Below are 26,351 nucleotides of genomic sequence, written 5' to 3'. Positions count from 1 at the left end.
TACTTATTTTTTTTTTCTTTTATGAAATTAGGGAAATACTTAATTTTTTTTTTCCCTGAAAAATCCAAAGAGGAATGAATTCATGATATTTATACTTGAACACAATACGGCGGGTAATACTTGTGAGTAATAAAATGTTGAATTACTAAAATTATTAAAATAAATTTGCCCCCTTATTAATCTTATTAGTATCTAATTTAATTGGTTTCATCTTTTTTTAACTTGAATGTTTCTTGACTATCTCTTCGTTTAATTTTATGATGTAAGAATTAATTTGTTTTCTATATGCAGTATGTCAAACCAATTAACATGCGGCGTTATGAAATCAAATGACTATTAAATACTATCTAAAATTCTTCGAGAATATATACATATATATATTCATTGATAACATTGATAAATTTGCCAAATTTGCAAATTAAAATTTGATTGGTTCTACATTTGACTTTCCTTTGCGAAAATAAATAATACTTCGTTTTTTTTAAAGGGGGGATTTATATCAAGTAATAAAAATAAAAAATGTTTCATATTGTAAAATTCAAAAAAAGAAATTTTTTTTTTTTATATCAATTAAAACTAGCTTTTTTTGAAGTCTCTCATTTATTTGTATCATTTAATTAAACGTATATAATGTTGATAATATGATTATATGATATCATAAAAAACACGTCCAACATATTTACAATACGATTTCACAACAATGCAACGGACGGACGGAATTATAATGTAAAAAGTTCCTAAAATAGAATCTTACTAAAATTAACTAAAATTAATTAAAAATTAAAAACATTTTTGTTAAAGATTTACAAGTTAAAGGTAATACCTATATCTATGCATGAAATATTCTTTCTTTCTTTTTTTTTTATAAGGCGTTTTTTGCCCCCCTTTATTTAATTATTATTGGTTTTAATCGTTTAAAAATTAAATTAAAAAATCTAAATTTTTTTTTTTTAAAATGAATTGTTTTATTAATTTATCATCATTTTAAAGTAATTTGGTAGTACGATATCCAACGATTACTTTTTTTTTTTTTTTTTCTTCAAAAAATAATTGGTTCATTGGTTCTCATCTATATAAACTATATGTAAACTCCGCAAATATTTAGCTAATTCTATAATATATTCACTATAATATTTTACATAGTATATACAACACATCGTACAATCTCATTAAAAAAAAATCAAAATATTTAAAATCAACCAAAAAAGGTAAGTTTCGGATACGTCAAATATGAAAAAGAAAAGAGATTTAAATCAGCCAAAGGAAATCTTGATACAATTTAAAATTTATAAAGATTGCATTCACTAAATTTTACGTTTTCATGCACAGACACTGATGATACATAATCACGAGGCAAGACAGGCAAGACTTATTATTTGTTACGCAACATATTTTTGTATAACATATTTGTACTATTCTTTTTTATTGTACAATAAATTTTTGAAACGAAAAAAGATCCCTGTCATTTGAAATTTTTGGTTCTTTAAATCCATATATTAACAAAAACAAGGGATTTAAAAAATGATTTTTATTTGTCCGTGTATAAGATTTATAATATCATAAAATACCATGATTATTTTATTTTGTTTCATGTTTATTTCCCCTTTAATAATATTATACTATTAGATGAATGGACATGGTATATTTAAGAGAGGCTCATCTCACACTTTGAAGGTCATCTTTAATTATACCCGAAATCCCGAAATATATATTGATACCCTATTTATCTAGTTCTTTAAGATTTCAATAAGTTTAGCTCCAAAAATTTTTTGAATTTTACCCCTTAGTTAATTAAATTCTTCTGAATTTACATACATACACATGTATATATTCTCTAATTGGTTAGATTTATCCCCAAAATATTTTATTTCCAATTTCCATAGTTAATTAACTTGTAATACCAGAAAAATATATCTTTATCTTTTTAAAACAGTTTTTAACATAATTGGTTTAAATAATAATAACAGTTTAAGTTATTTTAAGAAATTTTTTTTCGATTATTTAACAAATATTTATTTTTAAATGCTAATAATAATAATGATTTTGTTTTCTCTATAAGTTTAATCATGATCTACAAGGATACCAAAAAATTCATGCAATAAATATAAACATATGTATTATAATATAGATACAAATGAATTAAAAAAATTCATTTAACGAAAAAAAAAAAAAGGTAAATCAATTCTTTATATCAAATCCAAAAAAGAATAAGTTTCGGTTATATTAAATACAAAAATAAATAAATAATTTTGAGTAAATTCCTGAAACTTTGTACAATAAAGATTTGTAATAATGAAAAATCTTATGTGTACACGTGTACAAAATAGCAAATGAAAGAATTTCCCTTGAAATTTATGCAGATTTAAACTTTAAAGCAAATCGTACTACTTATGATAATTTATTTTATGCAAATCAAATTTACAAAACGTTTTGAACTTTTAACAAGGGATATTTTTATATACAATGCTTTTTATATACTAAAAAATGGATTTAAGTGGTTAAAAAAAAATAATGATTTTATTTATTCGTGCATTAGATTTATAATAGGTATTATAATTACAAGAAATTTCGTTTCACTCCCTTAATACTATATATGATTTGTTCCAAATAAAACAAATCTCGATGGCAAATCATGTCATCTTTAAAATATCCGAAATTTAAATGATTAATTTAAATACTTAACCCTTTAAACTCGTAAATTATTTAATTGGTAGTACCAAAATTATAATAGCTCAAAGTTGAATTTGAGAAGTAATAATTTAATTGGTTCTCATTCTTTTTATTTTAAGTGGATAAAAGTTTTAAATACCCTCTAAAAATAATAATGCTATATTATATATTTTCACTTTATATTAAAAGTTTACAGGGTTCACGATTATACTAGAGCTCGTTATAATACGTTGAATTTATGCATGTATGTATAACATGTATGTATAAAAACGTATATTTAATTAGCAGGGATTCATTAATTCGTTTATAATGTTTATAATAAAACAAAGCATTCTTGAAGGAAACAAGAAAAAAATTTTCGTACCACACACATACATCGTGGGTTGATCATTTCAACAAACCCTCGTATACTAGAGCTAATTATAATACGTTGAAATTTATTGTTAAAGTTTAATTAATTTATGCACTTATGTATAGCATGTATGTAAAAAAACGTATATTTAATTGGCAATTCGAGACTTCGTTAATTCGTTTATAACAAAGCAAATCTTGAAAAAACAAAGAAAAAATTTCGTACATAAATTGTACACACACGTGTTATTAATCATATTAACAGTTAATCATTAGAAATCATTGGCTAGTCATTTCCAAAATAATAAAGCATAAACAAAGTATTGGGTAATATGGTACAAAATGTTTCATACTGTAAAGTCCAAAAAAAGATTTTTTTTTTTTATATATCAATTAAAACTAGCTTTTTTTGAAGTCTCTTATTTAATATATTAATTATTATTGTCTAATTTTATTTGTATATTTAATTAAACGTATATAATGTTGATAATATGATACAATACGATTTTACAACAATGCAATGGACGGATGGGAATATAATATACAATGAAAGGCAAAAAAGTTCCTAAAATAGAACCTTACTAAAATTAACTAAAATCAATTAAAAAAATTAAACATTTTTGTTTAAGATTTACAAGTTAAAAGGCTTGCGTAATACTATTTATATCTATGCATGAAATCTTCCAATATATTTTTTCTTTTCTTTTTTTTTTTTTTATAAGGCGTTTTTTGCCCTCCCCCTATTTTAATTAATTAAAAGGTATTATTGGTTTTAATCGTTCAAAAATAATTAAAAAATCTAAATGTTGTTTTTTTAAAAAAATGAATTGTTTTCTTAATTTATCATCATTTTAAAGTAATTTGGTACTACGACGATAACTTGTTTTTTTTTTCTTTAAAAAAATAAATAATTGGTTCTACTATATGTAAGGGGTTTTCGCAAATATTTATAATTCTATAATATATTCACTATTTAGTTTACAGGGATTTACAATTATACGGTTATTATAATATTTTACATATGGTATATGTAGTATATGAACACATCGTACAACTAATCTCATTTTATAAATTAATTTTAACAAAAAAAAAATCAAATCAAATCAACCAAAAAAGGTAAAGTTTCGGATATGTCAAATATGAAAAAGAAAAGAGATTTAAATCAGCCAAAGGAAATCTTGGCATTGAAATTTATTAAGATTGCATTCATTAAAGTTTTACTTCTTTTATTCATGCACAGAACGTCAATTGACTCATGATACACAATCACGATACAAGTTGGTTACGCAACATATTTTTATATAACATATTTGTACTTATTCTTTTTTATTGTACAATCAAATTTTGAAACGAAAAAAAGATCCCTGTCATTTGAAATTTTTGGTTCTTTAATACCATATATTAACAAAAACGAGGGATTTAAAAAATGATTTTTATTTATTCGTGTATAAGATTTATAATATGAAATATCATGATAAGTAATGATTATTGTTTTTGTTTCATGTTTCCCCTTTTAATAATATTATATTATTAGATGAATGCAAACATGGTAATGGTATATTTTAAGAGAGACTTCATCTCACACTTGAAGGTCATACAAGTATACCAGAAATCCCGAATCCGAAATTTTTAAAGTTTAGCGCCAAAATTTTTTTGAATTTTACCCCTTAGTTTATTATATTCTTTTGAATTTACATAATTTTACATACATACATGTATGTATATTGACTAATTGGTTAAATTTATCCATAAAATATTTTAATTTCTTTTAACCCATAGTTAATTAAATTAAATTTTATTAATTTGTAGTACCAAATCATTTATTTTAATTATATTTGACCAAACATTTTTCATATAATTGGTTTTAAATAATAACAGTTTGAGTTATTTTAAGAAATTTTTTCGAATTACTCAACAAATATTTATTTTTAAAATTCTAAATAAGATTTTTGTTTTCTCTAATCGAGATCTACAAGGGTACCAAAAATTCATGCAATAAATATAAACATATGTATTATAATATAGATACAAATGAATTAAAAATTCATTTAACTTATATCAAATACAAAAAAAGAATAAGTTTCGGGTTATATTAAATATGAAAAAAAAAAATAAATAATAAATAAATTTGAGTATCCCGAAACTTTGTACAATAAAAATCTTTTTGCATTATCTGTACACGTGTACAAAATACGAATTTCCCTTGAAATTTATGCAGATTCAAACTTTAAAGCAAATCGTACTACTTATGATAATTTATTTTATGCAAATCAAATTTACAAAACGTTTTGAACTTTTAACAAGGGATATTTTATATACAATGCTTTTTATATACTAAAAAAAAGTGGACTTAAGTGGTGAAAAAAAAATAATGATTTTATTTATTCGTGCATTAGATTTATAATAGGTATTATAATTACAAGAAATTTCTTTTCGCTCCCTTAATACTATATATGATTTGTTCCAAATAAAACAAGTCTCGATGGCAAAAAAAAAAAAATCATGTCATCTTTAAAATATCCGAAATTTAACTCCTTTAAACTCGTAAAATTTTAATTGGTAGTACCAAAGTTGAATTTGAGAAGTAATAATTTAATTTGTTCTCATCTTTTTATTTTTTAAGGGGATAAAGAGGTTTTAAATCTAAAAATAATAATGCTATATTATATATATTTCACTATGTGTTAAAAGTATACAGGGTTCACGATTATGCTAGAACTCATTATAATACGTTGAATTTATGCACATATGTATAACATGTATGTATAAAAACGTATATTTTAATTAGAAGTTCAGGGATTCATTAATTCGTTTATAATAAAACAAAGCATTCTTCAAGGAAACAAAGAAAAAAAATTTCGTACCACGTGGGCTGATTTCAAAATGATAAACCCTCGTATACCACTGTAATACGTTGAAGTTTCATTGTTAAAGTTTAATTAATTTATGCACTTATGTATAGCATGTATGTATAAAGACGTATATTTTAATTAGCAATTCAGGGCTTCGTTAATTCGTTTATTTATAACAAAACAAAGCTTGAAAAAAAACAAGGAAAAAATTTTGTACATAATTATACGCACGTGTAAATGATTTTCTTTATTGAGTATTAAATCATTGGCCGATCATTTCCGAATAATAAAGTATAATGTCACAGTGTTACACGAATACAAAGTTTCATGGAAGTAGGAAGCTGTTGATGATGATGAAATAATAATTTATATAATATCGAGCTACGCCACGAGTTACAACCTTTGACTTAATGAGTGATGTAGCTAAAAAAAAAAAGAAAGAAAAAGCCTGCACCCCTAGTTCCGACGCTAATTATAATTAATTATATACAATAGATGAAATGATTGAAATTTAATATATATATATATGGAAACCTTTGTTTAATATCTAATTGGTTCTAAAAGTTTTTTGAATACTCGTTTAAAAATTTTTGATGAATTATTTGAATTACTCGATTTTTTATTTATCAATATTTAATATTTAACCCCTTTATTTTTGATTGGTAAAATATTTATCTATCAGGTAAAACACAAAAAAAAAATATAACTACACCAAATATCAAAAATAACTAAATTACACATTATAAAAAATATAAAAAATTTAATTTTTTTTTAAAAAAAAGTTTAAATTTCTATTTTATCCGTCTCACCTACTATTTCTTATTTTATTGGTTCTTTATTATCGACTTTTTAAGGGAAATTCTTTAATTATTTACAAAATATTTCGTAAAAGGCTGAAATTTATTTATATTCATAAACGATATTTTTAAACATTTAATTTAATTTTATTATATTTATGTCAAAACCTCCCCTAAAAAAAAGTTATTTGAGGAAATTTGAGGAAACAAGTAATTTTTAAAATGAAATATTATTACTTTTTAAGTCAATATAAAATCGAAAAAAAAAATTGACTTAATATAGAATAAAAAAGAAAGCGAAATAAGTGGGGGTCTCACAAAAAAAATTTTGGGGCACTGTTTGTTTACCCATGTGAATAATGTATAATAGAAATTGTATATTGTACTATATTGTACCAATAAATATCGGAACATTTATAAGTGAATTTTGCGTGCTTTTGTGTATACATTATTTATAAAATTACCCCTAAATTTTTTTCGTAAAATTAAAATAACAAAAATTTAATAAAATTTTTTCTTATTTGCTTAGTAAATGCATAGAAATCTTAATTTGGCTTATTGTTAATTAGCTTAATTACATTATGGAATATATTTTTACTCCATAAGTAATCAGCGAAAAAAAAAAAAAAATAGTATAAATCAGCGAAAAGAAGAACCATTAAACAACTGTGAAATAAAGATGTTTAAGGTGATTTCATCGCTAACTGGAGAAACATTTTGGTGATAGACCCTTCTAATTCTAACTCTTCTATTATTTTGGTTATTTTGGTTTTGTCTCCGATTTGAGACGCCATTTATATTAACTCTATTAACAGGGGCGTTTGAGCGTCTAAAATTATCTAATGACATATTTAATTTTTCGTTAGATAAAAAAAAGGTGAGTAAAAAAAGAGAGCAAAAAAAAGAGAGTAAAAAAAAGCAAGTAAAAAAAAAAATAAGCCATATTTATACCTTTAGAAAGTAGAAACTATCTCATTTAATTTGTAATTATTTGTTTTAATTCAAGCCCCGAAATATTATATTTTTGTTTTGTTTATAATGATTAGCCCTAATGGAATTACATTATTATACCAATAGAAAAAATTTATTTATTTATTTCTGATATATCATTATATCGGTCTGCAAGCAAGGCCTAGAACCAACAAAAATCCATCGATAAGGTTTTTTTTTTTAAAAAAAAAAGCGGCATCTTTTATATGGAACACATGATCGTGAGTTAGAAAAAAAAAATTTTTTTTTTTTCACACATATTTGATCATTTCACTCATTTGAATGCATGAATATTTAATTAATTACTAATTTAATACAATCTTACACAAAATAAAACACCAAATTATTGCCTTTCAGACCTAAAAAAAAAAAAAAAGGGAAAAGAAAAGACGTTAGATTCTAGATTAATAAACCCAAAAATGGAATAATAAATCAAAAAAACATATTTGGTTTAGATCATTTTAAAAACGTGATTGGTAACACCTGAATTTTTACTATAATGACTAAAATAAGAAATTGGGATTTTACGAAAAATTATGAAATTTGACGAATTTGACGATTTTTTTTTTTACAATTTCGAATGCACAAATCTTCATATGAATACTGGTTTACGAGTTTTTTTATTTGAACAAAAAATAAATTTGTTTACCAATTTTTTAAATTTTTTTTACCAATCATCTTTTTTTTGTATTACAAGTAAATAAATAATAACAAATAAAATTAATTACCAATAAATTTGTCTTTTCCCCTCTTTTAGCCCCTTTTACCCATTTTGATTAACCAAAAAAATATTTATTATATTATGCATTTAAATTTATATTAAAATTGTTATTTATTATTTATTGGTATTTTTTTTATGAAAATTTTCTAAAAATTCCTGAAATTTTAAAAAATTTAAAATTCCTACCGCTTTGGTTTGCGTATTATGTGAGACAGAACAAAAATAGAATGTTGTATGAGTCAAATTTTTCATTTGTTCAATTTTCAGCTGTTATTGTTATTGTTGTTTTTTTTTCAATGAAAAATAAATTAAATATTTATGTCAATTTAGGATTGGCGCAGTAAAGATTACTACCGAATATATCGAATATACTGAATATTAAAATCGGATCTTCCGATAACCGAATCGGAAAATCATTATTGGTGTTAAATACCATAAATGTATTTTTTCTTTGACAAAAATAGACAAAAAAAAAAACTTTTTTAAAAAAAAAAAGAAAAAAAAATTTTTTAAAGGAGTCAATGCTTTTTAATTAATGCACGAGTTTTATTTCAATGCACAAGTTAAATCACGTGTAATACGGAGTACTGACGTAAAAATCCAATTGCCGATCGGGATCGGTACCGGTGTGATTTAAACCCGGAAAAAACAAAATAACTTACTAATTTTGTAAACACTCCGATTACTAATATGGGATATAATCAATATTACAAATCTATCATAAAAAAAAATACATAATAACTAATAATTTATAAATTTCCTAATTTAAAAATTTTTCTAATTTAAAAATTTTCCTAATTTAAATAATTCTTTCATAATTTAAGCTTAAAAAATAAATCTTACCCTTACTAACTAAATATATAATGTACGACAACTAATAACTTTATATCATCATCATAACAACGAAGATCTTAGGTATAATATAATTAAAATGTAATAAAATGCATATAATGCATATATAAATATTTGTTTATATAATATTACATTAAACTGCGTAATTTTAATAAAAAGAAGAGCCATTAAACAACTGTTGTGCATATTGTTGGCGTTGAAAAAGTAGGATATTTTGATTGTTGTTTTGATGGTTATTTTGATGGTTATTCTGATTATTATTCTGATTATTATTTTGATTATTATTTTGATTATTATTATTTGGATTATTTGAAATTAAATTTCTGGCTTGTCTTTGCCGTCGCCGACGTTGTAAAACATCATTAATACGAATAGAAGAACGAATATTTGAATGAAAGTCTCGTGCTAACGACATTTTTATTTGTTTTTAATTATTATTATTATTATTATTATTTTCCTGATGAATTTTGAAACAGGTAAAAAAATTGTCGTATTTATATAAAAAAAAAAGGTTAATGTAATTAATTTTCACATATTGAATACTTTACTGCTAAAGATGATGACTGATAACTTTTGTTTTGTTTATATTTACCAGTAAATAGTTTAAAAATAAATTTATTTAAAATCTAAAAATAAAAAAAAAAGAAAAGAAAAGAAGAAAAATTCAAAAAAATTTTGGTGGTTATTCCTTATTTTTTTTTGTTTATGTTGCGGCTAATAATTTTATTGTATTAGATCAAAATTTCGGTAAAACTATTTGAATATTTTGCAATATATGTATATATATGTACATGTATCAAAAGAATTCTTGATGATAAATGACACCTGGCCGGCTGGCCCGCATTAATAAATTCTGGCCGAAAATTTTGTATAACTTTGGCCGGCATTATGAAAAAAAAGGGTGCTTAATTATAATTATAGCAAACTCGGTATAATAAATATTCTTTTTACAAAATCGAAATATAAAAACTTTTTTCTCTTTTATACATATCCGTAAATAAACAAATCTGTGATTGGTTCTCATATAAGGTTTTTTTTCGAGAAAAGTGTTCGATTTATGTACGCTTGTGTACCGTCATCTTTTTTAAAAAATCAACAAACAAAAATAGCTAATTTTTAAAAATAGGTTTCATTCAAGCAAAAAATAACCTCGTTTTTTTTTTAAAAAAAAAAATATATATAAATTTAGATCAATCGAGATCTTTACTTCTCGAACGATAACCACTTTTAAGTTTCATTTATAGGTAATTTATTCAAAATCTTATTTTAAAGTTGAATGAATGTCGATCTTTACGACGCACATTTTCGATAAGATAACACACGAGTACATGAGTGCATGACCATATGTAAATAATACATCATTAAATTTTTTTTTTTTTCGTGGATTTTAATTAATGTTTGAATTATTGCTTTTATTTTATTGTGGCAGACTGGCAGTTGCGCAGTAAAAAAAAATTTTTTTTACTAAAATTCGCCCACTTTACGTAATATAACACGTATTGTCAAAATAGTATTAGAAGTCGACCGAAGTTGATTCATTGTAACAAAAGATATAAAAGAACAAAAAAGATATATTAAAATTTGATATAATAAATATATAAAGTGAGCAGGTATACAATGATGTAAGATTCGTATAGATAATAAATACTTTAATCATAATTTTAATTTTTAACAATGTTTCATTCTCGAATATAACAAATTGTTCTAAATATAAAATGAAATTTTTTTTTTTGGATCAAAATATTATTCTTATGTAGATCAATAATCTATATATAAAATCTATTTTTAATTCCTTCTAAAAATAACAAAAGCAAATCAAACTTTTCCAGTTAATTTCAAAAAAGAATCGGAAATATATTTTATTGGATAACTTGCGTTACATATACACTAAACATTTTGTTATTTTATAATATATCATTATATTTTTTATTCTAATATGTTGTTACATATGACAAAGATCTTCCCAAAATTTATTCAAATCAAAATTTGATGTTCCTTTTTCGAATCCCATTAAAATTGACCACAAATATCCTTTTATATAATAAATAATTTCTCCGCATTTTTTTTTTTGTTAACATGGATATCAATTGTTTACTTTTTGGTTTAAACTATTAAATAATTCATCTTTTGTACAAAATTCATTCAAGTATTCAAATAAATATATTTTTATCAAGCTTAAAATAAATCAAATCTTAATTTTTATCTAAAAAAAAAAATATATCTATATTATTCGCAATTTTTTTGATGAAAAGAAATATTTTAACTCATAATTTTTTGTTTCGGAAATTTATTCCATAATGCGAGCCAATGAGTTATACTAATCACGTGACACACCGAATTTTTTCTAGAAAAATCTATAAACCAATCTTACATCCTCTATATGTAGTTAACCATATTAACATTGACTCTTCTACAATAAATCTTACAAAAAAAATCATAAAAAAAATATTTAAACCTATGTATATATAAAAAGATAAATAATGATATTATATTTATATTTATAACCTAAAAAAGATATTTTACAAATATTTAAAAAAAAATCATAATACATAATATACATAATAATAATAATCTACAATAACAAAAAATATGATAGAATTCTATGGAAGGATTGGAAGGTGTAATCATACAACAACAAAGAAATCACCGATCAACGTCGTACCACACATCCCCCTTTTTTTTTTTTATGATTAGATCACGTGACATTAGACCAATTAATTAGGTTTCATCATCTTTTGATTTTGCCTCTTCTTGCGTGGATGATACATGTCGTTTTGTAACAGATAGAAGAAGAAGATTGTTGGTACCTCTGTATAATCTAATTATTCTGCGCTCCTCTCTCTCCTTTTTCAACTTGTTTTTTTTATCAATGCTTTTGTTATTGGGCATCGTTTTTATTTAATTTTATTTTATTTTTTGTTTTTTTTTAATTTTTTGTTTTTTTTGGAAAATGTTTATATATATATATATATATATATATATGATAAATTTTGGATTTTTTTTTATTTTTTAGGTGTATAGGGGGCTATATTTATACTTTTTTTTGATTATGTAAAAATAAAAAAAGCGTTCCGTTTCTTCCGTAATTGATATCATGCCAGATACAATTATGTAATAGATTCACATGTTTAAAAATAGTATACTAATAAGAAACGAATAAAAGAACTGAATCCCGGAAAACAGATCATTTCTTCCGTGTTTGTTGATTTAGATCATTATGATTTGCACCCAGCGTAACCTGAAAAAAAATGTCACGAAAAATCACGTGACATTTTCATCACCGGAGTCACACCCTTCCTTGTTTGCATTTTTCATAAGTATCTGGGGGACTTAGAAATTTTTAGTAACAAAATCCTACTCGTCACGCACTATCCGTCACTTAGTTGCGTAATGCCGGCCATTTCGTGACTTTTTTTTTCGTTATCAATTATTATCTGATTCTAGAAGAAAAAAAAATTTTTTATATGAAAAAATTTTTTTTCCTTTTTTTCTTTCTTTTTTTTTTCTAACAAAGAACCAAATATTTATTTTTTTTTCAAAGGAATAAATCGGATACCTATTTTTAGTACTCTCTCCTAAAAAGTCTAAAAAATAATTAAAATCCCGGGAAAAAACATTACTTATTCCGCATTGCCAGAACAAAATTACTCGAATTTAATATTGTTAATATTTGTTTTGTTTAGTTCCGTAGTAGTGTTCCCGTTGTCAAAAAATTATTAATCATAATGGGTCTTAATAAAAAAGGTTAAAGAATTTTAGAATTTTACCTAATAAAAATTTCAGTGTAACTGATGTATCACACGTAACACATTACTGACATTAGTGATTAGTGTGAAAACTGTGAATATGACGTTTTGAGGTCATCTGGTTCATGGCTGTTTTTTTTCTTCTTTTTTTTCTTTTTCTTTCTTTTTTTTTTCTTGATTATTTAAAATCTGAGGATTGAAAAAAAAATCATTTCCTAAAAAGATTATCAATTGCCAAATTAGTAACGATAAAGATTTCTTTTCTCGTTATTTGGCTTTCCAACATTGTCTTATTTCGTTACGGATAAATGTTAAGATAAATTTGTTAAGTATAAGTTAATACAGTACGTAAACTTGGGAGATGACACGGAATTTGCAGTTGGTGTAACAGTAATGGCTAAATATACATTTGATATTAAAAATATAAGTACTTAGTATCGCGTGTTCACGAACTTTAATAAACTCTCCAATTTCATCGTACCGATTATACACCCTCGCGGTTTCGCGACCTCTTTAGTTTTTGTTTGGCAGAATAACTGCCTTGTTTCTAATTCACGTTTACAAAATGGTAAGATGGCTCCCGTTGGGTCGCGTAAATTTCGGCCTTAAATTAAGATTGCTACGGCCAATCTACATTGTCGTTAAATGACTAAAAATAATATTTTCTATATAGTTAATAATTACTTGATATATAAATTAATAACTAATTATTTTTTAATGTTTTTTTTTTAGGTCAATAATTGGAATTATATAGTATGATTATTTGGATCATTGGGTATTTGTCAATTGTTTATATCAATTTTAATCCGCAATAATGGGACAAAGACGCGATCGTTATGAAAGATTATTTAGCAAATGCAAAGCAGAACTAAAAGTCAGTTATTAGACATGGTCATTGTCTAATAATGAATGCACTTTGTTCATGATTATATGGGTTATGTTAAAGTAAATTTCAATGGAGTAATAATTCCTTGATGAGATTTAAAACGTGAAACCCTACCCACAAATATTAAAATTCATTATAAGTATCATCTACCCCATATGTGAATAAGGATTTGTGATTGATCTTTGTGATGAGAATGGCAATATAATGGTTTTATGGAACATTTCTTATTGTGAAGAATAACATAAAGAAGTGTGGTTAATTCTTTATTAAAAAATTGAGTACAATGCTTGCTTATAAAAAAAATTCAATAAAACAAATTCTTTGTATCAACTTTTGAAAAAGTATTTCTATTCTTAGTTCTTTAGGTAAAAACATCTTTTATCTATAAAGGTTATTATGTATCTAAACTAAAATTTATGTCAAATTTTATAAAAGTAAAAATAAAATAAAGAATTAACCAAAATCACAAAATAGGTATTAAGATAGCCAGCAATAAATTTGATTCAAAGTATATGGTACAGTGTTTTAACAGAAAATATTAAATAAAACATAATTGTAATAGTGTAATGAGTTATTTAACTTTAAAAAATTTGGTATATATTATAGTATATATATATTATATTTGCAATATAATAATATAATTCAGTTTCTCATCTGCTGACAGCTTTAAGGCCACATAAGTAATTGTCTTGGCCCTGAGAAAAACACTACAAATAATAATTTAATTCAATATTAAATAAAAATTTTTTAAAAATATATAGTAATTTATTTTAAATAATATATTAATAAGTTTTTAAGTTTTTATTTTGTATATATTTTTAATTATTTAATTTGTAATGTTTTTAGTTACTTTGATTTTCATTTATTATAATTATTTTTTTTTTTTTCAAAAAATTTGAAAAAGTATATTTTCAAAATATTATATATAAATACCAGTATTGAGAATTTTTTTATTAATATATTCCATTTTAAGACTTGGCAAAAATACTATATAAATTTCCTGCCATTTGCATTTATTTTTTGTGTACCAGGTTTGTGGCGCAACAAAATCATAAAAAAAAAAAATAAATTATCATTAAAAGTTACTAGCTAGGTGTAATTTTGACTGTTCTTCAAGTTTACCTAGAGCGACAAAGGCGGTTTTAAATATCGTTATCGACTTATTTGACAAAAAAGATGGTAAAAATCAATCAAAGTCAAAATCGACATTCAAAACCTTCTTCCGAATCCTAAGTAAACTTGCAGAGCAGGTGAAATTACAACTACATTGTAAGTTTAAAAGCTTTTATGCCAAAGAAAAAATATCCTTAATGCCCCTTTTTTTGAAAATTGCCACGCCACGAACCTGGCACAAAAAAAAGTGGTGCTAAAAAGTTAATTAATTATTTCTTTAAAAAAAACAAACATTATATTATTAATTACCGATTTTGGAAAGGATGCAGGATACTTTTTTTGCCCACAATGAAAATTTGCTTATTCTTTCATATCAGTTATAAAATATCTTACATAACTAATTATTACTTAATTATTAAAAATAAAAATACTATTCCAAAATTTCTCACGGACCCCCTGTAATCCCGTAATCTTACATGTTAAGATGTGCATAAAAATTTAGCTCCTTCCCTCCCAATATTTCTGAATTTTTGTTAAAAATGTCCAAAGAAAATACACAAGTTCTATTTTCAAAACGTCCTTTTGGTGCCTTTGACCCAAAAGAAACTTTTACTATTGTAAAAAATCCAATACCTACTCTGGCTGATTTAAAAGATGGACAACTATTAGTTAAAGCTTATTACCTTTCATTGGATCCAGGTATAGAATTGCTTTTTGCTTTTATTTTGATTGATATGAATGATATTTATTTAAATTTATCTATTAGCCATGCGCGGATGGATGAATGCTACTAGAAGGTAATTGTGTTTTTTTTTAAAGAATAAATTTCATGGTTAATCTAATCGAATTAAAATCGAAAATTAATATTTTTCTTTATAATAGCTATATAAGACCAGTAGGTAAATAAAAAAAAATTTCTTTTTTTATCAAGTCACAATAAAACAAATAAATAGACATTGAATTTTATATTATTTTATATAGAAATAAACGAAATTATGCGCGGTCAAATTGTTGGAGGTAAATTCATTATATTTTCATTGTACATTTAATTCAAACATAAATAATTTAATATATATATATTATATGTTTCTTTTCATTAAAGAGGTCGTCTTATCTAAAAACCCTAAATTTAAAGTCGGCGATAAAGTTCAAGGGTTTTTAGGTAAATATTGGAATTTAATTTTGAACTCTCATTTATAATCAAATTCATAAAATTAATTAATAAAAATTCAGGATGGCAAGAATATGCTTTAACCAATGGTCAAGATATTGAAAAAATCACGTAAGTATATAAGTATTTATAATAGTTATTGACAACATCGGTTCTAATCGACTGAACGATAACAATTCGCTATATTTTATTCACGTATTAACTTGCTTATGAATATTTAGTCCACCACCTGGTGCATCACTTCGTGATTACGTTGGAATTTTTGGTGGAACTGGCATGACCGCTTACTTCGGTTTACTTGACGGTAAGTGAACGTGCTTTCAAGTGGTAAAAACGCGTGATTTAATTATTGATCATGTGACTTCATATGTTATACGCGAATTACGTTTTCTATTCAAATAATTTTGCGGATAAAGTTGGTAAGTAATCCAATTATTTGTTAATTTTATTTATTAATTTTATTTTTTTAATACGAAATTTAACATGAATTCATGTAGGTAAACCAAAGCCAGGGGATACAGTTGTCGTTTCCGGGGTAAATAGAACTTCCCATCGACCTTTGCTCGAAACTTGCTTTTTCTTACTTCCTTTTTTTTATTTAACAGGCAGCAGGAGCAACAGGTAGTACGGTAGGTCAAATCGCAAAAATAAAGGGGGCACGCGTAATTGGAATTGCGGGTTCCGAAGAAAAATGTAATTGGTTAGTGAATGATTTGGGATTTGATATAGCATTAAATTATCGTGATCCAGAGTTTGCAAGTAAACTAGCCAAAGCTACACCACAATATATTGATATTTATTTTGATAATGTTGGTGGTGATATATTGGATCATTGTTTAAAAAGAATTGCCAAAAACGGTAGAATTGTATTATGTGGTGCTATTAGTCAATATAATGAAAAACAACCTAAAGGTCCTGCTTTTTATACTGCTCTCATTACCCAACGTGCTAAAATGGAAGGTTTTATTATGTAAGTGTAGATAATGACTTTATATTATTGTTTTAGTATAATATCTTTGATTATTATTAATCTTCTTCTCTTTCTCTTCTTTTAATATCCAGTTTTGATTACGCTCAAAAATTCCCTATAGCAATTAAAGATATGGCAAAATGGTTACAAGAAGGAAAAATCAAAAGAAAAGAATATATTATTGATGGATTAGAAAATGCTCCAAATGGTTTATTGAAATTATTTAATGGTTATAATACTGGTAAAATGTTGGTCAAAGTTAATGATGAAAATGTAAAAAGTAAACTTTGATTTCTTAATGTATGAATTTTTGATGTATTTATTAAAACTTAAAGGAATATATTTTATTTAAAGTCTATATTTTTAAAAATCTATTTGATTTCCATACATGATACTTAATATTTCTTCAGTAAAATTATGAAACATTTCATCATTCTTTCTTCCATTATTCAACATCTCTTCAATATTACGATTATTATTTCTTGCAGCATGATCAATCTGAAGAATTATTTCTCTTAAATAATCATCCTTTAAAAATTCTCGAATTTTTTCTGATTTTTCTAATGAATAAATCAAAAAAATTTTCAATCAAGTTTCAACGAAAAAAAAAAACATTATTATATTATCATTTTGTCTTACCTAGTAATTCTAATTGTTCTGGATTTAATCCTATATCATCATCTCTATAATTCAACTCGGGAACCGTTCCAACATTATCATCTAATTCTGATGAATTCATTTCTGTATCAAAGTTTATATCATTATCTGTGTCACTACTATCTGTTTCGATGTTTATATCAATACTAGCTTCAATATTAGCATTAGATGAATTTCTTATATTTACGTCCATTTCTGAACTATTATCCAAATTTAAATTATCCAAATTTAAATCATTATCGCCATCTTCACTAGAATCCGAACCGTCACTATCGGAATCTTCGCTTGAACCTGATTCGTCATCTTGAACATCTTCACTCGAGTCTGTTCCTTTGTTAATAATTTTTTTGTTTACGATTCTGCTTACATTCACCTCCTCGCTTTCCGATTCTTCACTCATGTCTGTCCCTTCACTACTATTATTATTATCATTTGTGTTTGCATCTTCGTTATCAGAATCTTCGCTAACATCCGACTCCTCACTAGCAACTATTTCTTCACTACTTTTATCATCATCACTTGTGCTTGTATCTTCGCTATCCGAATCTGACCCTTCGTTACTATCAGTTTCTCTATTCATATCTTCACTATTAACAACTTTTCCCACGTTGTTCCAATTTATATTTGTCTTTTTGCCGTTATTAACTTTAGCTTTCAAATCAATAAGCGATTTCTCACTATCGGTATTATAAGTCGACGGAATAATCATAATTTTTGGGTAATTCTTCTAAAATTTCACAAATAGTTCTGAATAAAGGTCTATACTTCTCATAAAAATGCGAAATTAAAAAAAAAATCAGTTTATTGATTATCTCATTATTTCACGTGATGATGTGAAAAATCATGTCGATCAAAATTAATAGGCTAAGTGAATAGGGTTATCAATAAACCCGTAGATTTTGAAATTATTTCGCGGGGTGTGAAAACATTTGTGGGAGTGATACATAAAATAGACTATATATTGTGGTATATGAATATTATCTATCACTTATGCTATATATAACTCACTCCATGATAATTGATAAACAACACATCACTATCTAGAGTGAGTCACATCAAAGCCCCAGTATATGATTTCTATTCAAACGAAAAGATATTCATTTAACCTTAAAAAAAACTTTCCCTTCGAGTTTAAGACTCTCACTCAACAATTTTTTCGTGTCAAATTATATTCAAGTATGGCCACATTCAATCGTACTACATTAGAAGAAGTATTGAAGAAACGTTTTTTTTATACACCTTCTTTCCAAATTTATGGTGGTAAGTTATTTTTATCAAAATTTTTAACGTCAGCAATTATTACCATTTTCATATTAAGTTTTCTTATTAAATTTTAATTTTCCAAGCTGTTGCCGGTTTTTATGACTATGGTCCTCCAGGCTGTGCGCTTCAAGCAAATATCATTGATTTATGGCGCAGGCATTTTATATTAGAGGAAGATATGCTTGAAATGGATGGTAGCATTATGACGCCGGCTGAGGTATTAAAAACTTCCGGTCATGTTGATAAATTTACAGACTGGATGGTTAAAGACTCATTGAAAACTAGTGATATATATCGTGCTGATCACCTTATTAAACAAGAACTAGAAACTAGATTAGAAGGTGATAAGCAAGCTAGAGCTAAATTAGATGGTAACGTTCAATCAGAGAAGAGCAAAAAGAAGAATGATAAGTCTCAGATGGTAAAATTGGAAGATTCTGTTAAGGCGGAATATGAAGATATTATAACACGGGTAAATTAGTTTTTAATTTCGGTTTATTGGGACATTATATATAATGTGCTTACGGGAATATTCCTTTAGATCAGCAATTATAATGGTGTTGAAATTGGAGAAGTCATACGTAAATATAATATAAAGAGTCCTGAGACTGGTAATGATCTAACCGAACCCGAGGAATTTAATTTGATGTTTGAAAGTAGTATTGGTCCTACTGGACATCAAAAAGGGTAAATTTAATTAAAACGAGTTTATTTATAAATATATTTGTTACTAAAGTTACTGTGCTTCTACGCGTTTTTATGAATAAGATATCTTCGACCAGAAACGGCTCAAGGTCAATTTTTAAATTTTAAAAGATTTCTTGAATTCAATAATGACAAGATGCCGTTCGCGTCAGCTTCAATTGGTCGTTCATTTAGAAATGAGATTAGTCCAAGATCTGGCCTTATCAGAGTCAGGTAATCGGTCGTATCATCATTTTCATTTTTTTAAGCTTTTAAAGTGTTTTTTTTTTTATTTACTTTATTTTATTTCAGAGAATTTACTATGGCTGAAATTGAACATTATGTGGATCCTAACAATAAGACTCATTCTCGTTTTAATGAGGTGAAAGATATAAAACTTCGTCTCGTTCCTCGATCTGTACAATCAGAAGGTAAAATGGATCCTATCGAAATGGCTATCGGCGAAGCTGTAGAAAAAGTTAGTTTATTTAGATATTAACGTATAAATTATTAATATTTTTTCTAAAGAAAGGGTTTATTTTAATTTAGAAAATTGTAGATAACGAAACTCTTGGCTATTTCTTAGCCAGGACATACTTGTTTTTGACTAAACTCGGAATTAAGCCAGATAGGCTTCGATTCCGTCAACATATGCCTAATGAAATGGCTCATTATGCATGTGATTGTTGGGATGCAGACATTCATAATAGCTATGTTAGTTATCCATTTTGTTAACTTGCTAGATTTGCAATTATTTTTTCTCTGATTTCTTATTTTTAATACGTCAATTTTTAAAATTATTAGGGATGGATTGAATGCGTTGGTTGTGCTGATAGATCAGCATATGACTTAACAGTTCACTCAAATCGTACCAAGGAAAAACTTGTAGTACGAGAGAATTTAGCCGAACCAATGATTTATGATAAAACCGTGTTAGAAATTAATAAAAAAGTCTTTGGACCTAAATTAAGACAAAACTCAAAAACTGTAGAGGATTATTTGACTAGCTTAAATGAAGAACAACTTGAGGCCTTGAAAAAAGCTTTAGAAGATGGAAATGGGTAATTTTATTTGATATTCTATATTAAATATACATATATACATATCTTTTTGTATGTATTTGAATATTTATTTGTTTTAATCATTTAAAATAATTAAAATTTAGTACTACAAAAGTTCCTGGCACCGACGGAAATCAATATGAAATTACAAGTGAATATTTAACAATTAAACGTCAAACTTTCACAGAACATGGTAAATTAATTTTTTAACGTGTTAATATTATAACATTCATGATCTAACTACTTATTTGATAAACAATATTAGTCAGGGAATATACTCCTAATGTAATAGAGCCTTCTTTTGGTATTGGTCGTATTTTATATTCTTTAATTGAACACGTATATTGGACACGTAAAGACGATGAACAGAGATCAGTAAGAATAGAAATTGATAAACAATTACGTAATTACGTTATTTGTTATTTTTTATCACTAACATATAATTCATGGATAGGTTTTATCGTTCCCTCCGCGTGTTGCTCCTTTCAAATGTTTATTAGTCCCACTAAGTAATAATCCAGCTTTTACAGACCTTGTTGACGAGCTCGGTAAACATATAAAATACCTTATATCATCATTAATTATTATTTTATAAGTCTTGAAATATTAATATATTATTATTAAAATCAAAAGCTAAACGGATTCGCAAGCTAAGTATTGCAATTAAAGTTGATGACTCCTCTAACTCTATCGGACGTCGTTACGCACGTAACGATGAACTTGGAACACCATTCGCGATTACAATAGATTTCCAATCCGTGAATGATCGCACAATAACGTTACGAGAACGAGATAGCACAAAACAAATAAGAGAAAATGTACAGTATATACTTTTTTAGTTAATTAATAATTCTTTTTAATGCTCAAAAAAATCTTAATAATTATTCATTTAATAGATTGATACCATACTCCAAGTTCTAAAGGATTTATTGGAAGAAAGTACCACTTGGGAAAAAGTTATGGAAACATATCCAACTTTCACGCAGCAAGAACTCGACTGATGATTAAATATTAATAAATCAAGTTTATATTTAATGATTATCAATGTACATTTTTTATCGGCCAATCGGATTTTTTCATGATTATTATAAATTATGCATCAGGCATATATCAGTTCAAAAAAAAAAATGTATACCGGTCTTAGAAATTCTACACTTTCTCTTTCTTCTTTATTTATTAAACAAAATAAACAAAATGTATTTCTTAAAAGAGTTCAAACCCAAATGCGATTTTCTAAAGTGACTTCTGGTTGGTTTGCTTATTTTTTTTAACAATACTCGTGTATCTATTTGTAAATTCTTATTAAATGAATTTTAAGATCACTTTCAGTTTATACCTTCGAAAGATACAAAAAATTCAAAATATATGGAAAAATATTATGATAAATTAAAAATCAAAGCTGAAAAGTATAAATCATTATTTTTTTTGCGAAACTTATTTAAATACAACAAAATTGATTTTCTTTGTATCGCAATTTAAAAGGGAGAATTTTTCTTCTGTGGAAGAAATGAAAGCTGAAAGATTAAAAGCAATTCAAAAGAATTCATTTTTTGTACCAAAAAAAATTTCATCAACCGAAAGTGAAACGAATTCATCACAGAAAAAAAATTATACAGAAGCTACAATGAATCCACCACCAAATGTCAAAGTAAGATAATAATTATAACATTATCCCTATTGTTATTTTTTTTTTTATGGCGATATGTTAAATCTATTGAATTTTAGACTCTTGACAAGATATTAAATATGGAAAAGATAAAAGATCATGATTCTGAAACAATCGAAAAAATATGGTTAGAATATCATTCTACAAAAAATTGTTTGTCTGCCGTTATTCCTGCTGAAACTTATAGAACCTTATTTAAACGCGGACAACAATATCCTATGGTAATTTTTTACTTTTAATTCTAATAATTTTTATGAATTAATGATTATTAACATTATTATTTTTTATTATAAAAAATAATCAGTTTGTTGTTCCTTTACCTCAAGAGCATGGATTAGAATTTTATATTCTTCAATTTCAATTCCATCAATGTTTTTTCACTTCTTTATTAGAATATAAAACTCATGGTATTGAATCAAAACATCATATGGTATTAACTCATTTTCCTGAACTTATGGATTTTAAAGGAATTGTTTTAATGCATGGTGAAATTATTCAACCAAAATTAATTTCTTTAAAATCTGCTCAATATCTTGCTTATGCGATGCAAAAATTTTATGTTAGTGGAACAAATGATGAATTAAATTTAGTTGAAAAATTTCATAAATATCCTGATAAATTTGAATATAAGGATTTAATAAAAAATTTATAAAAATTAGATTGGAAATTTATTTAATAAATTTAAAAAGGTTTATTAGAAATAACAATAAAATTCTATTTATTATACTGATATTAAATAAATAAATTACATTTGTTTATATATTATTAAATCTATTTAATAATTATATTAATTACTAGTAAAAAGTAAATCTAAATAGAAATTTATGGATAAGATTCCAAATATCTTTAATATAATTCACATTGAAGTTTTTAGCCAGAATTGCATATTATAGAAATATTTTTTAAAATTTTATTATTTGGATTCATCTTGATAAAAGAAATCTAATGTTAGTAAAATTGTATTTCTAATATCAATATTGATTTTACTATATATTATTTGCCCAGTAAATAGTTTTTGTATAAATTTATACCAAACAGGCTTATTGGCTTGAAATTAGCTCAAATTTATGCAAAAAATAATCCAAATTTAAGCCAATCTAGAGCCAATTATATATGGATGAGCCCAATTGGTACAAATTTATACAAAAACTATTTACTAGGTTGTAAGTTAAATAAAAGATGTTTTGGAATCCTTTATAAATCTATATAAAAAATTTAAATGCACTTTTTACTTCTTATAAAATGAAATATTAAATTATATATATTACCAATTATTTACAAATAAAATACTTTACTTTATACTTAAATTCATTTTAAAAATTTATTAATAGGAATTTTTGTAGAATTTATTTTTCTATTATTTATTACTTTAAAAGTTAGATTAAGTAAAGTTAATTTTTTATATATTAAGTAAGCAATTTTTTAAATTAATTATAATTTAAACTGTAATTATTTTATGTAAACTTTATTGTAATATTATTAAAAGATCTTACATCACTAGTCAAAAACTAATATATCGGGTAGCAGATATATATCAGATATACATCTGATATGTGTAGTAAAAATGCAGAAAATCAGGTACCCTGATATGTTTAAAATACGTGTAATAGGACTCCCTCCACTACTAAGATATTTACTAAGTAGAAATTTCACTTTCATATAAAACCTTATCTTAGATTTCCGTTAAATTTTATTGGTTAATTAAGCTAAAAGGAAAAAAATCGTAATAATGTAACAGAAAATTTCCTTTTATACACTGGTCAAAAACTAATATATCGGATAGCAGATAGGTATCGATACAGTCACTTCTTGTTATAACGAACCCACAGGTTCGGGCCATAACTTCGCTATAATACATAGTGAAGATTTTAAGAGATTTGATTGGTTAATTCATTATAGCGAGGGAAATTTATTATAGTTGTCTGAAAAATTCACTATATCGAGTTCGCTATATCGAGGTTTGACTGTATGTACCTGATATGTGTAGTATTAATGCTGAAAATCGGGTACCTAATGTGTGTAAGATATGTGTAAATATATATATCGTCTACATATCATTTACATATCATATACATACGCATTCGATACGTATACGATATATATATTTACACATATCATACACATATCGTCACCCGATTTTCAGCATTAATACTACTAAGGTTCGCTTGCCGAAATCCCGGGGGAGGGTTTCGGCAGAATGGCGTACGCGAAACTGCCGAAACTAGTTTCGCGAAATCATCAAGAAATGCCGAAACTGCGAAACCTATCAAAATCGCGAAACTGCCGTAACTTGCCGAAACTGTTTCGGCGTTTCGGCAATACTTTCTATATGATTTAATTAGAGTTTCGGCATTTAAACAATTTATAAGAATAAAGATTAAAGACAATATGATTTTTTGTATGTAAATATTTATTTTATAATATTTAATATTAAACTAATAAAATACACGATTAAAAATATAATAAAAATTAAAATTTAATAATATCTTTATCTTCTATGTGGGGACCTGCTTCTACCTCTTCTTCTATCTCTACTTCTGTCCCATCTTCTATCTCTACTTCTATCTCGTCTTCTATCTCTACTTCTATCTCGTCTTCTATCTCTACTTCTTGATCTACTTCGATCGGCACCTGGATCGCGACCTTCTTCTTTCCCTTCGCAATCTATATTCATATCGACGTCAATCATGCGCAGACGCTGCCGTCGATACTCTCGTCTAAACAGATCTAAAATCCAATAAAAATATTAATGAATTGAATGAATTGCCTAAATAAAATTAATTTAAAATAATAATTAATAATAATTACCGGTTTGTAACCAGAATTCATCGTTCATATCAGCAAAACACGCTCTATCGAAACTATTTGGGCTTATAATAGGAATGTCGTCATCATTATTATTTATTATCCTACTGAGGTTTTCATAACCTCGTTTGAGGGCATTCCATTTTGTTTGGCATTGCTACAATTGCCGCTTGCAAATCCCGTCGCAACGAACACCCTATTTGCTATTATTGTCCACGCATTTACATGATGACGGTTTGCAATTCTTTCGAATTGCCGATGTAAGCTTTCCGCTCCGCGATTAATTGCCTAGCTGCGTTAATCGTCCATTGGAATACTGGTGGTGGCGGTGGGACAAAAGGTACTAATGCTGCCATTTTTTATTTTTATGATTTTTTTCGTAACTTGAAATTTGAAAATTAAATACAATTTGAAAATTAAAATACAATTTGGTTTTGAATTGCGAAAAAAAAATTCAAATTTCATAATATTTATAATAATTTTAAAATTCGTTATAATGTTTAAAACATGAACTGACGAACATAATAACATTCTACATAATTAAAGTATTTGTAACAAAATAAACACAGTTTTGATTCTAATGTAATAAATTTAATTAACGCAGTTCTAAATTTTTTTTGTAACGCAGTTCTTAAAATTTATTGATCTAATGTAATAAATTTAATTAACGAAGTCCTTAAAACTTATTGATTCTAATATAATATGCTTATCCTTATTCCTTAATTAAATTGCACTATTTTTAAAATATAATATGCTTATCCTTATTCCTTAATTAAATTGCACTATTTTTAAAATATAATATGCTTATCCTTATTCCTTAATTAAATTGCAATGTTTTAAAATATAATATAAAATTACAATTGCCTGCATTGCCTGCATAATTATACGTTAACTGGACTTTGATCGCGAATATTTTGCCCTGCATAATTACATCATTTATTTCCTAAATAGTATCATTATTTAAATCATATGATATTAGAATTAATTCTCATTGGATTAACTATTGTAATTATTTCTCATTATTATTATTCCTCATTATCATCATAATTATTGTCATTATTATCACCGTCATCCATACCTAATACATCATCTATAT

General features: G+C 25.4%; 6 protein-coding genes across 7 annotated transcripts; 4 read left to right on the top strand and 2 right to left on the bottom strand.

Moving 5' to 3' along the window:
* Nucleotides 1-9,381: 9,381 nt before the first annotated feature.
* On the bottom strand, nt 9,382-9,648 carry OCT59_005338 (uncharacterized protein; the record flags this gene model as incomplete). The annotated part of the gene is made up of 1 exon (XM_025332632.2): nt 9,382-9,648. One exon carries the CDS (start codon nt 9,646-9,648, stop codon nt 9,382-9,384), a length of 267 nt encoding a protein of 88 aa, XP_025169511.2.
* A 5,869-nt stretch (nt 9,649-15,517) lies between these two features.
* Nucleotides 15,518-16,461, top strand: OCT59_005337 (uncharacterized protein; the record flags this gene model as incomplete). Its single annotated transcript, XM_025333763.2, has 7 exons — nt 15,518-15,677; nt 15,745-15,775; nt 15,861-15,877; nt 15,960-15,995; nt 16,081-16,140; nt 16,212-16,260; nt 16,371-16,461. 7 exons carry the CDS (start codon nt 15,518-15,520, stop codon nt 16,459-16,461), a joined length of 444 nt encoding a protein of 147 aa, XP_025169510.2.
* A 55-nt stretch (nt 16,462-16,516) lies between these two features.
* OCT59_005336 (uncharacterized protein) lies at nt 16,517-17,483 on the top strand (the record flags this gene model as incomplete). Its single annotated transcript, XM_066138310.1, has 4 exons — nt 16,517-16,568; nt 16,647-16,684; nt 16,755-17,119; nt 17,212-17,483. 4 exons carry the CDS (start codon nt 16,517-16,519, stop codon nt 17,408-17,410), a joined length of 654 nt encoding a protein of 217 aa, XP_065997461.1. The 3' UTR covers nt 17,411-17,483.
* Nucleotides 17,408-18,546, bottom strand: OCT59_005335 (uncharacterized protein). Its single transcript, XM_025332631.2, has 2 exons — nt 17,759-18,546; nt 17,408-17,679 (listed from the first exon to the last, which is right to left on the bottom strand). Exons 1-2 carry the CDS (start codon nt 18,483-18,485, stop codon nt 17,483-17,485), a joined length of 924 nt encoding a protein of 307 aa, XP_025169509.1. The 5' UTR covers nt 18,486-18,546; the 3' UTR covers nt 17,408-17,482.
* Nucleotides 18,547-18,954: 408 nt separating this feature from the next.
* OCT59_005334 (uncharacterized protein) lies at nt 18,955-21,785 on the top strand (the record flags this gene model as incomplete). The annotated part of the gene is made up of 12 exons (XM_025321209.2): nt 18,955-19,036; nt 19,123-19,511; nt 19,581-19,726; nt 19,808-19,957; nt 20,036-20,201; nt 20,273-20,437; nt 20,528-20,784; nt 20,889-20,977; nt 21,050-21,159; nt 21,239-21,332; nt 21,418-21,602; nt 21,681-21,785. 12 exons carry the CDS (start codon nt 18,955-18,957, stop codon nt 21,783-21,785), a joined length of 1,938 nt encoding a protein of 645 aa, XP_025169508.1.
* A 120-nt stretch (nt 21,786-21,905) lies between these two features.
* Nucleotides 21,906-23,153, top strand: OCT59_005333 (uncharacterized protein). Of its 2 annotated transcripts, XM_025321208.2 has the most exons (5): nt 21,906-22,032; nt 22,103-22,190; nt 22,267-22,432; nt 22,510-22,671; nt 22,755-23,153. In XM_025321208.2, the coding sequence occupies exons 1-5, from the start codon at nt 21,912-21,914 to the stop codon at nt 23,100-23,102; spliced, it is 885 nt and encodes a 294-aa protein (XP_025169507.2). In that variant the 5' UTR covers nt 21,906-21,911; the 3' UTR covers nt 23,103-23,153. The 2 variants fall into 2 exon arrangements, with proteins under 2 accessions (XP_025169507.2, XP_065997460.1); XM_066138309.1 differs by having other exon boundaries at nt 22,103-22,432.
* The last annotated feature ends 3,198 nt before the right edge of the window (nt 23,154-26,351 follow it).

Source organism: Rhizophagus irregularis, chromosome 13 (genome assembly GCF_026210795.1).
Source record: "Rhizophagus irregularis chromosome 13, complete sequence".
NCBI classification, from domain to species: Eukaryota; Fungi; Glomeromycota; class Glomeromycetes; order Glomerales; family Glomeraceae; genus Rhizophagus; species Rhizophagus irregularis.
This window is presented reverse-complemented; position numbering and strand designations above follow the sequence as displayed.

Bases quoted from the DNA above. Each gene is read 5' to 3' on its own strand.
- OCT59_005335 (XM_025332631.2), bottom strand. From the start codon at position 18,485: ATGATTATTCCGTCGACTTATAATACCGATAGTGAGAAATCGCTTATT. The intron at 17,680-17,758 runs GTAAGACAAAAT...TTTATTCATTAG, and splicing joins AGAACAATTAGAATTACTAG to AAAAATCAGAAAAAATTCGA.
- OCT59_005333 (XM_025321208.2), top strand. From the start codon at position 21,912: ATGTATACCGGTCTTAGAAATTCTACACTTTCTCTTTCTTCTTTATTT. The intron at 22,191-22,266 runs GTATAAATCATT...GCAATTTAAAAG, and splicing joins TTAAAAATCAAAGCTGAAAA to GGAGAATTTTTCTTCTGTGG. The intron at 22,433-22,509 runs GTAAGATAATAA...ATTGAATTTTAG, and splicing joins ATCCACCACCAAATGTCAAA to ACTCTTGACAAGATATTAAA.